Raw genomic sequence first — 16464 nt, forward strand, 5'->3', positions numbered from 1 at the left:
AAAGTATTGGAATGCCCCAGCACGACACACACAAACAAAAAAAAATACAAAATCAAAGCAAAGCAAATTTCCTACATTTCCATATACAATGTAAACTCACTCATGCAAATTGGTAAACTAAAAATAATTGACCTAATGGACCAACACAAAATTCTCATCATGGGTCTGCAGGAAATAAGAACTGACTAGAAGAATGCCATATAATCTCAAGGATACAGGCGTGACAGATATACCTGAAAAGAGAGTGATGAAAAATGCCCCCATAGTTTAGAACAGGCTTTTTTTATCAGCCTCAGAATAATAAACTCCATACAAGAATTCAAGTCATAAACCCCAAGAATTACAACGCTCGCTCTATAAGCATCTAATAAGATCTACACTATAATAACACCCATGCACCCACTAATAATAAAAATAACTTTCTGAAAGACCATAAAGAAACAGAAAATTTCTGGATCTACTATAAATAACAACCCATAAATCATGTTAAACAATTAATCAGAGACTTCAATGCTCAACTAGGCAAAGAAAGAAGATACCGCTACATCATCAGAAAATGATCCACCTGTAAGAAAACAAACGGTAACAGACAGAGACAATCAATCTCTCCAAAAACCACCCCTAATCTCAAAATCCAATATACTTCAAGAGGAAACCTCAGAACCTAGAAACACCCCAACTACAGTAAAGGAGAATGGCAACTAGACCATGTCTTCTTGGACAAACACCACCACAAGGAGATTACAACATAAATGACCTCCAAGGAGTAGACACAGGCTCAGAACACTATTTAGACAAAATTAAAATTAAATTTACTTCCTAAAGAAAGCAACACAACCAAGCCCCTAAAAGTAAAAGCAAAATGATCCTTACCCAACTAATCAAGAATGAAAATTACCAAAAAGCAACTGAAAAAAAATATCCATCATGGATAAACTCAGATCTAGTCAACAACCTTAAACAAATCGCAGAAGAATTAGCCCCAGTAAAATCCTGTAAAAAAATCAATAGTGGAACAGCAAATGTGACGAAACAGTAGAGAAGAGACATCAAGCACAGCTACTTTACGTCTTACAAAATCTAATAAATCAAAAAAAAGAAACCCTAAAGAGAATAAAAAGACAACAGACTGAAGCCAATAGAAGAAGAATTCAAAAACACAGTCAAGTGGATACTAGAAAACCTTAAAAAATCAGCTCCAAAAATACAAACCCCCAGCCCTACTAATAAAGAATGAAAATAGTAAACTGGTTCATTTACAATAAAGGCAGCACAGAAATCCTAGCTAAATATTTCAACAAACTCCTAAATTGTGAAGAATCAACAGAACTCCTAAACCTCAACCCAGCACGATTAAATAACATCAACCCTCCTGCAATAAAAGTCTACCAAGCACTGAGTGAGATGAAGAATTACAAACCGTGGGAGAAGATCAGACTTTTGTAGAGATCTAGGAAGATCAACAAAATTGCCATTCATCAACAGTTTGTCAACATCTGGATCAAAGAACTACCAGAACACTGGATGACAGTTCTCATCCATTCGTACACAAAAAAGGGAAAAAACAGACCCTAACAATTACAGGGGAATTCACTCACTCCTAGACACAACATACAAAATTCTTTCAAGAATCATCCTCAACAGAATAGGTTCACAACTTGAAAAAGAACTAGGAGAATACCAACGAGGTTTCGGATGCTGGAGGAACTGTCCAGACCAGATCATGAGTCTCAAGGTAATAATGGATTACAACATGAAAAGAAACGGAGACATGGTGATAACATTTGTAGATTTCAAGAAAGTTTATGACTACATCCACGGAGAATCTCTACAAAAAATTCTAAGACACCTCGTACTAGATACCAAATTAATAAACATTATAAAACTGACCCTCACAATCATTAAGTCGAAGTTAAAATTCAGAGGCGAGCTCTCAGAACCATTTGAGTTCAAAACAAGACTGTGTTAAGATGATGGGCTCTCAACGCTATTGTTTAAGTATGCTCTAGAAATGGTAATGAGGGAATGGCTCAAAAAATGCCCCTAAAGTAAAAATAGGCCGAAAAATCAAAACAAAGTGTCATTGGTTTCGCTGACAACTTGACTCGACGAAGCTAAATTACAGATATTTGAAAAGACATAAATTATGCCCAAAAAACCAATACGATTAAAAGAAGTAAACATAAATGTTAATAAAATCAAAATAGTAACCAGATTTAAATACCTCAAAGAAATACTAACAAACAAAAAAATCTCAATCCAAATAAGAAGAAACAAACTAGCTAAAGCTCAAAAATTAATTTGGTACACTTACTATAAAAAATTTCTTATCAATAAACATAAAAATAAGACACTACAACACAGCCATAAAACCAGAAGCCACTTATACTGCAGAAACATTATTTTACCTGAACGAACAATCAGAGACAGACAGACTCCAAAAAATCAAAAGAAGAATTGAAAGAACTGACCATTGAAAATGTTTTGGAAAAAATATTCAAATAACCGATAAACTGTTCTGAAACATCCTTAAAAACTAATTTTTTTATATATCTTAATAAAATTATGAAACATTGACATTTCCCTATTAGTAAAAGAAGTGGAAAATGGGTTTTATTAAGAGTATATTATGCAATTACTCTAAAATTTTCTTTAAATTGTACTTATAACAGTAATCCAAAAGAGAATCAGCTTTAAACCTTTATAAAAATAAATTTTTCTTGCAAGCAGTTCATATGATTTTCTAACTTATTTGTGTTGGAACAAGTTCATTTGCAGATGTATCATTTTGTCAGTCATAATTAAGAGGTAAATGAATAAACTAAAAATTTTTATTATTTTTTAATAATTTGTTTTATTTGAACATTTTATTTAACAGTACATTAAAAAAATAACAATACTACAACTACAGCTTAACAATATATTTATACTACACATGATATTCATGTGTTTATGACATGAGTTTGATGTATAGTATTGTGTATGTATAACATACATACTTTCACCTAATTTATTATCTAAAGTATATAATTTATCTTATAGTCAGTTTATAATACTGTTGAGATATTGAGCATGAAATTTATTTATAAATTTTCTGCTGTAAGATTATTTGTCACATTCACATAAAACACACATACATATTTACAATTAAATTTTTGGCATTTACTTTGTCTTCCGTTTTGTCGGTGAAACTATTCTAAGTAGCGATACAATTGGTGCTTCATAAGCCAGTGATATAACAAATGCAAGTAAATAAGAAGCCACTAGTTGTCCAAAAAATATAACACCCTGTAATTATAGAAACAAAACAATACACAAGTTAGTCATGATTTATTTCTGTAATATAAACAGCATAGCATTAGCCTTTACCCTGTTATAGATTAGTACTAACTGATTCATTTCAAAATTAAACTGAATGCAAAAAATTATTTTTACACATAAAAACAGAAAATCCTTTCATTTAAAATTAATACATCTAATAAAGCAACTGAAGAAATAACAGGAACAAATGACCAAATCTTAAGTGGTAAGTACCTTAGGCTTCTGAAAGTATAAAAAAATAATAATAAAGTATCTATGAGAAAATGTATTAACATAAAACATTATTTATGACATTTACAGTACTGTTCTATTTTCAGTTAAAAAATACATGCCCTTTCTTCAGCATACAAAGAAAAATTAATTTCAGCATACAAAATATGTTGATATATTTTTATTATCTTGAGAAGTTGATACCAATTGAATATTAATTATAATGAACAAGCTGACCCAGCAATACTTTGCTAGATTTGAGTTTATATATATATAGATTAAATTAATACAATTGAAAGTTGGATAAAACATTAAAAAACTGATCATTACGGGACTTTACAAATTTAACCATTCACTTTTATCCATTTCCCTATTACTTTTACCATTTTTCAATTTACCCTTACTAAAACACGCCCCGGGCCTCCGCTATCGCCTGACCTTAAATCCAAAATTACCCCCTCCCCAAAAAAAACCACGCCATGTAAAATCGTTCCGTTGCTAGGCGTATCTGGCCATTTCTGACTTATGCGACCACTGCCACAAAATAAGCTACCAAAAAAAGTGAAACTCTTAGAAACAGAAAGATTTGGCCTGGGGAAGATTTTTTGGGGGGTGGAGTATTTTTGGATCAGGAGATAGCGGGGGCCCTGATCGCTGGAGATCCTGGGTGGCGGGGGGGGGGGTTGGTCTTGGACGAACAGGAAGTCGGATAAATTAGAAAACCGGATCCCCCTTATAATAAGGGTCTATGTGAGGACTTGGAATATTTTTCGTGTTCGAGACATCGATACGCCGACTCGTAGCATGACCGTTTAGCTCAAGTGTCCCCTGCATGCTTGAATGGCTTGGATTTCAACCTTCGACCACGAATTCCCTCGACAAGCAGGAGACCACCGTCAGCCAGGTTGTTGTCTTCCAGTTGAATTCTGAACTATTTTAAGGCGTCCAGTCTGAGGGCAGGTTGTTTGCTGAAGGCCAAAGAAGTTGTAGATGTTCATCGTTGTTACAAATGCCGCCAGTTTCGACACACAGCTGAATTTTGTAAACATCTGGTGGTAGTGTGATAATATTTTGGGGATGAGAGACATAAACGAGAAGAGTATCGTGTCGAGAGACATAAACTAAGAAGTCGGTCGGGCTCATTTGTGTTAAGTGCAGATGTCTTCGGAAGGACCATAAGCACTCTTTAAATAGTAAGTGCGTATTTATTCGAGTACCCACGAACTTTTTTTCTAGGAATTGGAGAGAAAAAATAAGGGTACGGGGCTTACTTGAAATATAGCCTTTAGCCAGGATAATTTATGTAAAGTAAACGTTTTCTTAGAAGTAAACATTAGGCTTTCGTTTATAAATACCGGATACCGCTTATACAGAATACATCCTTCATTATTGACATCCTGTTCATATTATCGATAGGAACGAAGTTACGGTATTTTTATAAAACTGATTCATTCTGTATAGGCTGCATCCGGTTCTAATAACATTATCAGTTACAAATCGTCTTCTTGTCTATTCGCCATAGTCATGGTACTGTTTGCATATGTGGACGGTTATGTGCATTTTATCTCTTTAGTTTGTCTTGTAAAGATTAACACGGTGATTTATTTTAATTACGGCATTAAAATGAGTACAAAAGGACAGCGTAAATGAAAAACAGCACTTTATAGAAGGAATCTGAAAAAATTGGAAATCGAGCGGCAGGAAGAAAATTTAACGTAGATGAAAGCTGCATTCGAGACTGGCGTAAGAAGAAACAACTTCTGGTGAAAGGCACTGGTAATAAATTACCTACACCTTGCATAACTGAAAACCTTTAAGATATATTATTAAAATTAGTAAAGTTATACATACCCTTTCAGTGCAATTTATTTCTTTCCTGGCTACAGTTATATATGCTGCTGTAGCTATAAATGAAAGTTCTGCAAAAAAACGTTTCTTATTCCAGTGCTTCCAAGTCCACAAAATCTATTTTTGTCAGACATTGTGCGAATGTGCATAAATAATGTTGGCCTGTATTTAGTCTTATAACTGGACCCCATGGACTGATTTTCTTCAAACTTAGTATACAGATACTATCTTCAGGGGTAAATGTATAAATTTACATTTGTGTTTTGGCCAAAATAAAATTTCAAATCTTTAAAAAAAAGCCCCATTTTTAAAAAGTTTAAATTTTGGTTATTGGTTTATTTTGATTTGTTTTCTTTATTTATTTATTTTTAAATAGAGTGCTAGTTTTTTTTATTATTATTTGCAAAGTGCGTAGATTCATTTAGTATAATAAATTATAAACTTTTATCTGTTAAGTTTTTTTAAGTCTACCGAATTGCTCTAGTGGTAAGCTTGTAGTAGCAAATCACATGTTTAACAGCTGATTTTTTAAATCAAAGGTTCTGAGGTTCAAATTCTAGTAAAAGTTAGTTACTTTTATATGAATTTGAATACTGTATACCTTGATGGTTGGGGTTCAATTAACCACACATCTTAGGAATATTGGCCTGAGTCAGAACAAAATTACACCTCATTTACACGTCATACATAGCAACCTCATTTCATTGGGCCACGGGATGGTTGCTTATAGTTCACTCGGTGAACAGATCGCAATGTTTGCATTCAGAATAATAAAAAGTTTTTTTTTTTCAGGGAGGCTAAATTAAATATGAATGACTTTAAAATATTCAGTTTTATCTAAGCCTCTATAAGAGATTTTTACCTCCTTCATTGAACTTAAATGAAAAACACTATTTCAGTTAATTGTTTGTAACACCTAATCCATTTAGCAGTTTCACTACTATTAGTTAACTATGAAGTACTAAAATAGTCTGTGAAGATTAAATTTGCCAGTTACAATACATTTCATAAATTTGTACAGTATTAATTTTGCATACGGTATTATAAAGTAACAAATCAGTAGTCATACTCAAATCATTAAGACATGGTCTGTCCATTAAAATCATAACTGTAATTGTTTTGATCAGTTTGCAAAACTGTATTGTTTTAATTACAAAACTATTGAATATTATAATTTTTTTATTTTACTAAAGAAAATGAGCTATTGACAGCTCCGTTTATGCCAATTTATCCACACTGTCTATCATATCACTTTTTTAATCCAGTTATGCTGCGTGCAAAACACAAATGGAATGTGAAGCACCATAGTATAGTTTAATTGTAAAAAATATTTCATTGATTGTGCAGAAAGGGAATTTGTTTTTGCTGAGTGTAACATTTAATTTAGAATCTTGAGGAGCAGTCAATACACTGTCCTTCGCATCTACCTGATTCATATTTGTATTATGAGGATAAAGATACTTATTTTTCTCTACTTCAACCTTATTAATGGATGCTGATTTGTGGGACACAATCGATTTATATTAACTAAATAGTGTTGGCCTGATTTTCATATTAATTCACTAATCATTAATTATTATGGTATTTTAGATACAGTGCAGTAAATGCTGCATTGAACCATGCATTTTGGGTAAACAATAATTTTTTTTCATTAAGTAAAAGGCTGAATTTAGATTTGAGTTTCCAGGATGAAGCGTGCCCCCAATTGTCCGCGATCTTGAAAATAAAGGTTTAATCAGTTTTTTCGTTTATCTTGAAAACTATAACTTCCACAAAAATTTTGCAATGAGCTTTTTCTTTAAATAATAATATAATCTAAAATTTTTATTAATAACATTTTGTTGTAATTTTTGTACTAAAAAGGTTATAAATTAAAATAAATCTAAAATTAAAGGATGAGTACTTTGAAAGAGTAAAAACCTTTTTTTATTTATCTTAAGAAAAATTTATATCAGAGATGTAAATTTTCTTAACAAATAATGTTCTTAATTTTCCTTATTTTTTGAAGTGATTTAGCATCTTAAAGCAGAGTAACCAAAGAGTCAACCAGGTACATAAGTGCATAAAAATTCTATTTATATTTATTTTACATCTTCTTTCATTTTATATATTATTATTTATTTAATTTATATTATTATTCTATTTATCTTATTATTTTCTTATATTTAGGCACTATTTACTCACATTTTTAATTATAAATAATAAATAATTCATGCCTTCTTTGGCTGATACAATTGTTACAATATAGGTAAACTGAGATTTCTTTCAACTTTTGAAAAATATTCTTAATTAGCAACTGAAGTAGAGCTTTCTCTAAATGACCAAGTCGATCCAAATCTACTGAGCCCACTGTATATAATGGAGATAAATTGGAACAATCAATCAATGCGGTCCATAATAAATGGTTCACAAAATCAGTTATTAAATCCAAATTCAATTTATCTTTTTTTCCTCCATCAAAAGATGTGATTAATCTATATTCAATGATAGTTTATCAGGTTCAAACTTGGATTGGATAATTCAAGGACATTGAACTGTGGGCTTGGAAGAAAACCCCTCGGACATTTCTACCAATACAGTGCACTTCAGAGCTATTGAAGTTAGTGTTTTGCAGGTGCAAAGCAAAGTTTGATGCAGCCTGTGGGTGCTGAAAAGCAGGACTGAAATGCTCAGTCATCTGCCAACATTGTAGCAGTAAAACCTGTGAAAAGTTTGTAGAGATTTTGAATTTATTAGATGAAGATGAAACAGCAGATGACTCACCTTCATTATTAACAGAAAATATCAATGATGTTTCATCTGAAGAAAATATTGAACCTGATACTGATAAAGATATAAATATTTTTTACAATTTTCCCATGAAATTTGAACCGGAACCATTCCCTTCCAAATAATTTGGAACTGAAAAGGGAATAGGAGTTTTATATAGTATTTTATATGTTGAATTTGAATTTGTATTCTGAAACAATCCATTATGCAACATTAAATTTATCTGTTCCATCATTTGTCGAACAAACAATACAAATAAGTTAGTACACCTGTATGCTTGTGTATTCATACCTGATTTATATTGTGATGCATGCTATAGACCTATATTTGATATATAACAGTGAATGATGTCATTTCATATCAAGCCAGACATGTATAGACATGTCGTGAGTCAAGTAATGAGTAATTCAACTTGATGAAATTTTCTTCAGTATGAGATAAGCTCTTGGCATTATTTGCTGTGTTCTTTAATTGCGGTAGTGGTTTTATCATGTACATATTATAAAGATTGTTTCATAAGTGATGCCATAAATCTAGAGAAAGATTTTTATGACAACAAATTTTGATATTATTTTATTGAACATCAAGATTTGTTAAGTTGTGTATGCGTTTCATGCTGTGATTTATTACACTCCATGGTGAAACAACTTTTTGTAATGGTTAAGTATTTTAAGTAATTAAGTATTTATAACTTAAATTTTATTAGTTTATAATTAAGTAGTAGAACTGAGCGACCTAATTCGTGACTTGTATTTGTCGAAACAACTTGCAGAACTTCTAGGTTGTGTCTTAAAGCCAGCCTCCATGGTGCAAGTGGTAGTGTCTCGGCCTTTCACCCGGAGGTCCTGGGTTTGAATCATGATCAGGCATGGCATTTTTCACATACGCTACAAAGCATCCATCTCATCCTCTGCGGAAAAAATTGCTTAACTGCAGAACCCGGAGATTAAAAAAAAAGTTATGTCTTAAAGAATGGAATTTTTTAAACAAGGATTCTAAAATTTCAGTATATAGAAATTGCAACGAAAATTTACTAAAATACTTTAGAAAAGATGGTTTAATTTGTTCCTGCCATGATGTTAGGGGGCTAATGTCTGAACTGGACAGTGAATATGTTATTCATGATTGGCATTTATTTATAGACTCATCAAAAAGAAGCTTAAAGGCAGTGTTGTTGCATAAGTTGAATAAGTTTTCTTTTGTACCAGTAGCACATGCTGTAGGAATGAAATTATGTCAAAATTTTTAAAAACTATTGAGTATGATGAACACTCATGGCAAATCATTGCTGACCTGAAAGCGATAGGGCTTCTTGTCGGTCTCCAGAGTAGCTTTACAAAATATATGTTTTTCTTGTGTTTGTGGGATAGTCGGGCTACAGATAAACACTATGCAGTTAAAGACTAGCCAAAAAGAAATCGGTTTTCCCCAGGAAAGGAAGATATCAATTTTCCCATTGTTGAAGCAGATCGTATTATTTTACCACCTCTACACGTAAGACTAGGCCTGATGAAGAATTTTGTAAAAGCATTAAATAAAGATGGTGAAGGCCTTAAATATTTAGCTGAGGTTTTTCACAATTAAATGAAGCCAAATTAAAAGAGGGAATATTCATCAGGCCACAAATAAGAAAATAATTCATGAAAATACATTTGAGAGCAAACTAAATCCTAAATAACTAACACCATAAAAGTCACTCAAAAATGTTGTTACTGGTTTTCTTGGAAACAAAAATGCTGAAAACCATGATCAGCTTATCAATGAACTTTAGTGAACTACAAAAATTGAATGTCACTGAAAATTCATTTTTTATGTACTTGTTTGGACTTTTTCCCTTTAAACTTGGGTGATATCAGCAACGAACAAGGAGAAAGATTCCACCATGATATATTGCAGATAGAACAACGCTATCAAGGCAGATGGAATGAATCTATGATGAGTGACTACTGCTGGATGGTAAAAAGAGAAGACTTCACAGAACAAAAAAGGAAAATAAGAAAAAAATAAATTAAGATAGATGTAAATGTCTGCAAAATAAAGGTAGACATTTTAATTGCAATTATTATTATTATTTTTGTTTTCTATTATTTAAGAAGTTTCTCAATAATTTGAAGGGTCATAACTAAAAATCTGAGGGTGATGAAGAGTTTTTCTTCTTCACCCTCAGTTTCATTTTAAAATTCAGCATAAAAAATACATTCTAATTCACTTACTTTTATCTCAGTTCCAATTTTTTTTTTTCACCTGTGTAATTGATTGAGAGATAATTTGTGGATTAGGCATACAAGGGATACCATGCAAAAAAACACATCTATGACCCTACCTCAAGGGTTGTGCAGAAATGAGTTCAATAAAAATATCACAATATATAAATATTTAGTTAGTATAATGTAAAAAAGTAGAATACACACACACACACATATATATATTTATTTATGTAAAATACAATATAGTTAATATAAATTATCAGTAGCTACAGTAATTTATAAATCGATGTACATTAAAATACTATTTATAATTAAATATATAAATAAATAAGTGCCTAAATATAAGAAAATAACATAAAATGAAAGAATGTGTAAAATTTTTATACACTTTTGTACCGCAGTAACTCTTTAGTTACTTCGCTTTAGGTGCTAAAGCACTTCAAAAAATAAAGAAAATTACGAGCATTAGTAAGTCAAATTATTCATTAGAAAAGCTCTGACGTAAGTTTTTCATAAGATTAATAGAGAAAAAGTTATAACTTTAAAAGTATTCATCCCTTAATTATATTTCTAACTTTTTTATTATAAAAGTTGCAGATAATATAATTTCATTATTTACAAAAAAGCTATTTGCAAAATTTTTCGGGGAGTTATAGCTTTCAAGATAAACTGATTAAATCTTTATTTTCAATACTGGGGGCGCCCACCACCATGGAAACTCAATTTAAATTCAGGTTTGACTTTTTTTCATGATGTATAAAAAACACTGCTTACCCAAAACGCACGGTTGGCCTTTTTTCATCCCAGATTTACTGTACTAATACGATGATATATTATCTATTCTCTAGAAATGGAGTTAAATAATACTTTACTATAAATGTAATGTTTGTAACAAATGTATTTTGCAAGGGTAATTATTTTGCATCACGGAGATTAACATGGAATTATTCAGCTGTTAGGTCTAACAATTCTTATGCTTCAAACTATTTTTAATGAATACGGTACAAAAATTCACTGTTCATTTAGTTAGCTATTTCGTATTACGTTGGCGTAATAAAGAGCTTCTATAGTTTGTGAAAATGCCAACAAACCTCTCATGGCGTAAACTAAAAAAGTGGATGTAAAATAGAAAATACGATTCTTATAATAGAGAACGTTGTCTGTTTATAGAGTAGATAATTTTTATATCAAAACTGCAACGCCTATGAATGCCGCAGACAATCATACTATAGCCGTAGGTAACGTCTAATACTAGTACTGATTTGACTACGCAGTTTACTATATTCATGCGCTGTTGGTGCTCGCTTCCGCCGCTTTCTGCTGTACGATATCGTAATAGCGGTCGCACTGCTGAATTTGGTGATAAGGTTATTGCAAATTGTGGTGGGATATTTAATGGAATTTGTTTTATCAACACTGTTAATTTTAAAAATACATTTGTTGAACTGTGTGATTGCTAATAATGATGTGATTTACTAATAATTCTACAGTATTCGTATACTTAGGAAAGTGAGTTACCGGTAAGCTCTTCTAATTTGTTTTCTGGAGCTATTGTACAATTTTAATCGGGTTCCTGGTAGTTAAGGTGTAGTTTGTGTAAATTACTTTATATTTGAAGTAAATGTCTGGTATGCAAGTATTTCTTTATTGAAAAAGCCTTTAATTTAAGTTCGTATAGAGTTTGTTGGATTGTATCCGTAATTCCCCGATTGATTACCATAACAATAGTAATATTTTCGCGACAGTTGTAACGATTACTTTGGTTCAGCTACTTTTTTCATACATATTTATTTTCTTAAATCCATAATTCCAGTGCAAATTTTGTTAGTCTGGTGTTAGTTGTTACAGTAAGTGTTGTAACAGATGTCTGAAGTAAGGCTTCTGGTATCATTTATTTTAAATGATGTAACCGAAAAATAAAATAAATTTGCCAGTATTATGAGTATTTCCACACCACCTGTAATTGATTAGTTCGTTAACATTTAGTTTAAAAGTTAGAGTTGATTACTCACCACCAAATCTTTTCCTAGATGAACTGGACTATCCATTCTCATTGCTAGTATACGAATAATGATAGGATGTATTAAATATGCACAATATGTAACTCTGCTAAATGGATACAGTACTGTCCATGACAAGAAATCATTTACATAACCTGAAAGTAATATTTAAAACATTAATTACAATTTCATTGAATTCTAGCTTATCAGTTAATATAATTGACTGACTAATAACCAATTATTATTTCCTTCTCATAATTTTCTTGAGAATGTAGTGTTAATGTATTATATAAAGGAAATTTAAAATTTATTTGTTGAAAACTAGTTGTTTAAGCAACACACTGGATGCACAGTTATTACCAATAATGCATAATCTTGTTCTACTGTTGCCTATTATTCTGCTAAATGCTGATAAAGTAGCGGTCAATAAAATCCCTCTTTTTCTGTTTAGCCTCCGGAACCACTGTGTAAGGGTACTTCAGCGGATGAATGAGTATATGTATGAATGTAAATGAAGTGTAGTCTTGTACAGTCTTGGTCAACTATTCCTGAGATGTGCGATTAATTGAAACCCAACCACCAAAGAATACCGGTATCCATGATCTAGTATTCAATTCTCTATAAAAGTAACTGCCTTTACTAGGATTTGAACCTTAGAACATTTGATTTTGTAATCAACTGATTTGCGATGACAAGTTAACCATTAGACCAGTTTGGTGGGGGTCAATGAAACCTGCAACCTTTCAATAATTTTTATGAGGCATGTGTAATTAATCTTTTTTTGAAACTGAAGAACACAATGCCATCTCTTCATTAAATAAAGGTCTGGCTGGTTACCTAGAAATTTGAAATTACTTAAGAACTTGTGGATAAGTATTCTGTGGGGGAATTAATGAGGCAAAAGCTTGTCTTGTAAACAAATGTATGATTGTATGTAATTATGTTATTGAAGTAATGTAATGTATTTTATGTTGTATGCATAAAAATACCTTTAACTTTCTCTATTTTTTATTACCAGCCAAACTGAAGTTAAGTTTTGGAATAGCCCCCGTAAGTAGTTTTATTGTTAGCATGAATAATATATTTAAAAATTTTTGTTAACATCCTTATTAACATTTTTCAACAAGAAATTGAACTGAATTTAAAAAAAATTGTGTTAAATATATTAAGTTAAATTAATGTAATTAACTGACCTGCAAATTGTTAATCTTTTTAATGTTTTTATTTTTAAGATGTTCTCTTACTCAAAAACTTGGATTAGCAAGAAATGAATAACTTGAATTGGCTTTGATATTAAAAATGAAAACAGTTTTATGTAGTATAATGCAGTGGATTAGACATTACAATTTTTGTAGCATTTCTTGGGTGTCTAGTATTGTAATACAATAATGGTGAAAATAGTATTGTTTCTTTTGTAATCCTTCTGGACTGATGGAACTGTAGTGCATGCTCAGTTTTTTTATATGATTTTTGAACTGTTATGCATCTGAAAAGCTTACTACTTACTAAATAAGATTTATATTATAACATCTGAATTTTTCCTTCATGTTTATTCTCAAGGCTTGTTGAATAAAACTAGCACAGTTGGTTTCAATGTTTAATGCCTGTTTATTTAAGCAACCACTATTGAAAACAATCTTATATATGAAATTTGTTGCATCTTAAAATCAATCTATTCAGTTTCATTATTACTAAGCTTTGTTTATGGTTTATTAAAACATGTTAATGGGAAAAATGTTAACAGTTATGTTGAAGAATGCTTTCTCATACAGAGTACATTAAATTTTTTTTGGTTGGAAGTCCAAGGGAATAATTAGAGAAATTTAATTTAAAACATTTTAAAAATATGTGTATGTCAATAGAATTTGTTAATATTAAATTATAATACAAATTTAAATAAATTCTGCTTTAATTTACTTTTATGACGGATAAATGAAAAACAGTTGAAATACAAGAGTTACTAGTCAGAGTTGCTTTCTTTGAGAGTAGTGATATTCACAATATATAGGGCTAATGCTTTGGTGAACAGAGTGGAGTTGTACTTCTAGGGCCGAATATTACCTTAATTTCTATTAGCTTGATATGCTTGTTGTATGACATTATATTTGTTTTAGTGAATATTATTGGAAACCAATCCACTAATTATATTTTCTGGTTGCCTGGCAAGAGATGATACTGTTTATGAGTATGTTTGTGCCGTTTTTTGGAGTAATTTGTATCTCATGTAAGGTTATCTAAAGCCTTAAGTTATGATATCAAGATGCATACAACACACATTATGGATATATAAATAAATAATAATCAAGATCAAATTTTTTTTTTATGTAAGAACTTTAATTGCTTAAACTAGCTGCAGGAAAGGAATGGATTTTTTTCTCCATCTCATGATGGTCCTATATTCCCTTCACATTTTCTTCCAAGATGGCAATACAGTTGAGAATTCTTTCAATTGTCATTTTAGTTCAAATGTTTCAGCCTGCTTAGTATTTTCTTGTCAGGTGCATTAGTTTTTTGGCTCTACCATCATTTTCCTGTTCTTTTTGATCAGTTTGCATTTCTTTCTCTCCTTGCACTGTATTTTGCCAGCAATTTCTTTGTTAACTGTCTTGGTTAAGTTGACCTACGTAGTGTAGAAGCAAATACCTTTCATTAAGAAGGTTGTAGGTTCAAAGCTCATGTAGCTGTGGTATTTTCATGCCTTATAAAATTCATCTCATCCCTATAAAAATGTAAGGAAATTGCAGATGGATATTAGCCTGTACTTGCAATCATCAGTAAACTAACCATTTTCCACTAATTTTTTTTTTTTTAACATAGAAAACATTAGTATTGGTAATAAAATCTATTTAGTCTTTTAGATCATATGACCATATTAGCTCATATATCTTTCTAATATTCCAATAACTTTAATTCTTGAAAGTGGTTTTCTTAACAGTTAATGGTTTCATTTTAAATATTCTCCAAATTTTTGAAATGATGTAGTTGTAATATACAAAATTATAAACAGTCATCATTTTTATCATCGTTGCAGTACAATAATCATTGCTTATTTATTCCATTTTGTGTTATGTTAGATTTATATTAAACATGATTGTACATTAGGGAAGTGTAAGATTTTATATTAATAAACTAAATAAATATTAATTAAAGGAAAAAGTTAGTATTTATATCTTTTGAAGAAAAAATATTAATGAAATATTTCAATTTGAGCGTTTCAGATTAGAAATTCAATTTAATACTAATTATTAGTGGTAGATGATGTGAACAATTATCAAAATGAATAAAATGTTGAATAAAGGGTGTATTTAAATAAATAGTAAATATTACTTTCTGAAATAGACATGCTTGTTGAAGTGTTCATGCTTTTTTTTGTTAAAATTTTTGGTAAATAAAAGATCTTTTATTACCTCCATTTCCCGTCGAACAAGCTATTACAATCCATGCTAAACATACTGCCCATATAGTATGGCTCAAAGATGAATATGCAGCTGCTGTTACTGGGTGTAGTTCTTGCTCATAAAGACCATAAAGTAATGCAATCAGACCAAATGTAGACATAATCCATCCTATTGTTGCAGCAACCTGTTTTAAATAAATATGAGTTTTTTAAGATTCAACTTTAATTGGTTAATTTAATTACATATTATGATTAAATGCAAATTTTAATAATTACTTTTTTAATAAAAATAAAATAACCTATTTTGATAAGCATGTTCATTTTTATCAAGCTACAAAAATATAGCTATGGATATGATATATATTTAAAAATTCTGAAGACACAAACACCTGTTTAGAAGTTAAATAGATTTTACTTTGAATAATAGGTTATTACCTGTTATTGACTGTTGAAATATTGTAATTTGCTACAATGAAAGATTTATAGATTGAGACAACCTTCACAATGGTATTTGAACTTCTAGAAGCCAAAGAAAGAATTTTTGGAATATTTCTTGGTTACATTTCTTAACTTCCTTTAATCTCTTATAATGTTGAAAATGTCAATTTGAGTTAAATTTTAAAAGTAAAAATAAGTGGAGTATTAAATCAAGAAACTGTATAAAGATATGTGTGGACTTATGAAATATAATTTCTTAGAAAAAAGTGATTAC

At 30.5% G+C, this 16464-nt stretch overlaps 1 protein-coding gene and 1 long non-coding RNA gene across 2 annotated transcripts in view; one reads left to right on the forward strand and one right to left on the reverse strand.

Moving 5' to 3' along the window:
- Positions 1–2842: 2842 nt before the first annotated feature.
- LOC142327568 (O-acyltransferase like protein) overlaps positions 2843–16464 on the reverse strand; it is a 267527-nt gene continuing 253905 nt past the window's right edge. The window contains exons 13-15 of the mRNA XM_075370726.1: positions 15763–15937; positions 12368–12510; positions 2843–3288 (exon numbers count right to left, since the gene is read on the reverse strand). Of these exons, the coding sequence (XP_075226841.1) occupies positions 3163–3288; positions 12368–12510; positions 15763–15937 (444 nt within the window). The 3' untranslated portion in view covers positions 2843–3162. The remainder of the gene's footprint in view (positions 3289–12367; positions 12511–15762; positions 15938–16464) is intronic.
- LOC142327569 (uncharacterized) overlaps positions 11687–16464 on the forward strand; it is an 87981-nt gene continuing 83203 nt past the window's right edge. The window contains exon 1 of the long non-coding RNA XR_012757014.1: positions 11687–11875. This is a non-coding gene — a long non-coding RNA (uncharacterized LOC142327569). The remainder of the gene's footprint in view (positions 11876–16464) is intronic.

This window comes from Lycorma delicatula, chromosome 7, assembly GCF_047948215.1.
Source record: "Lycorma delicatula isolate Av1 chromosome 7, ASM4794821v1, whole genome shotgun sequence".
NCBI classification, from domain to species: Eukaryota; Metazoa; Arthropoda; class Insecta; order Hemiptera; family Fulgoridae; genus Lycorma; species Lycorma delicatula.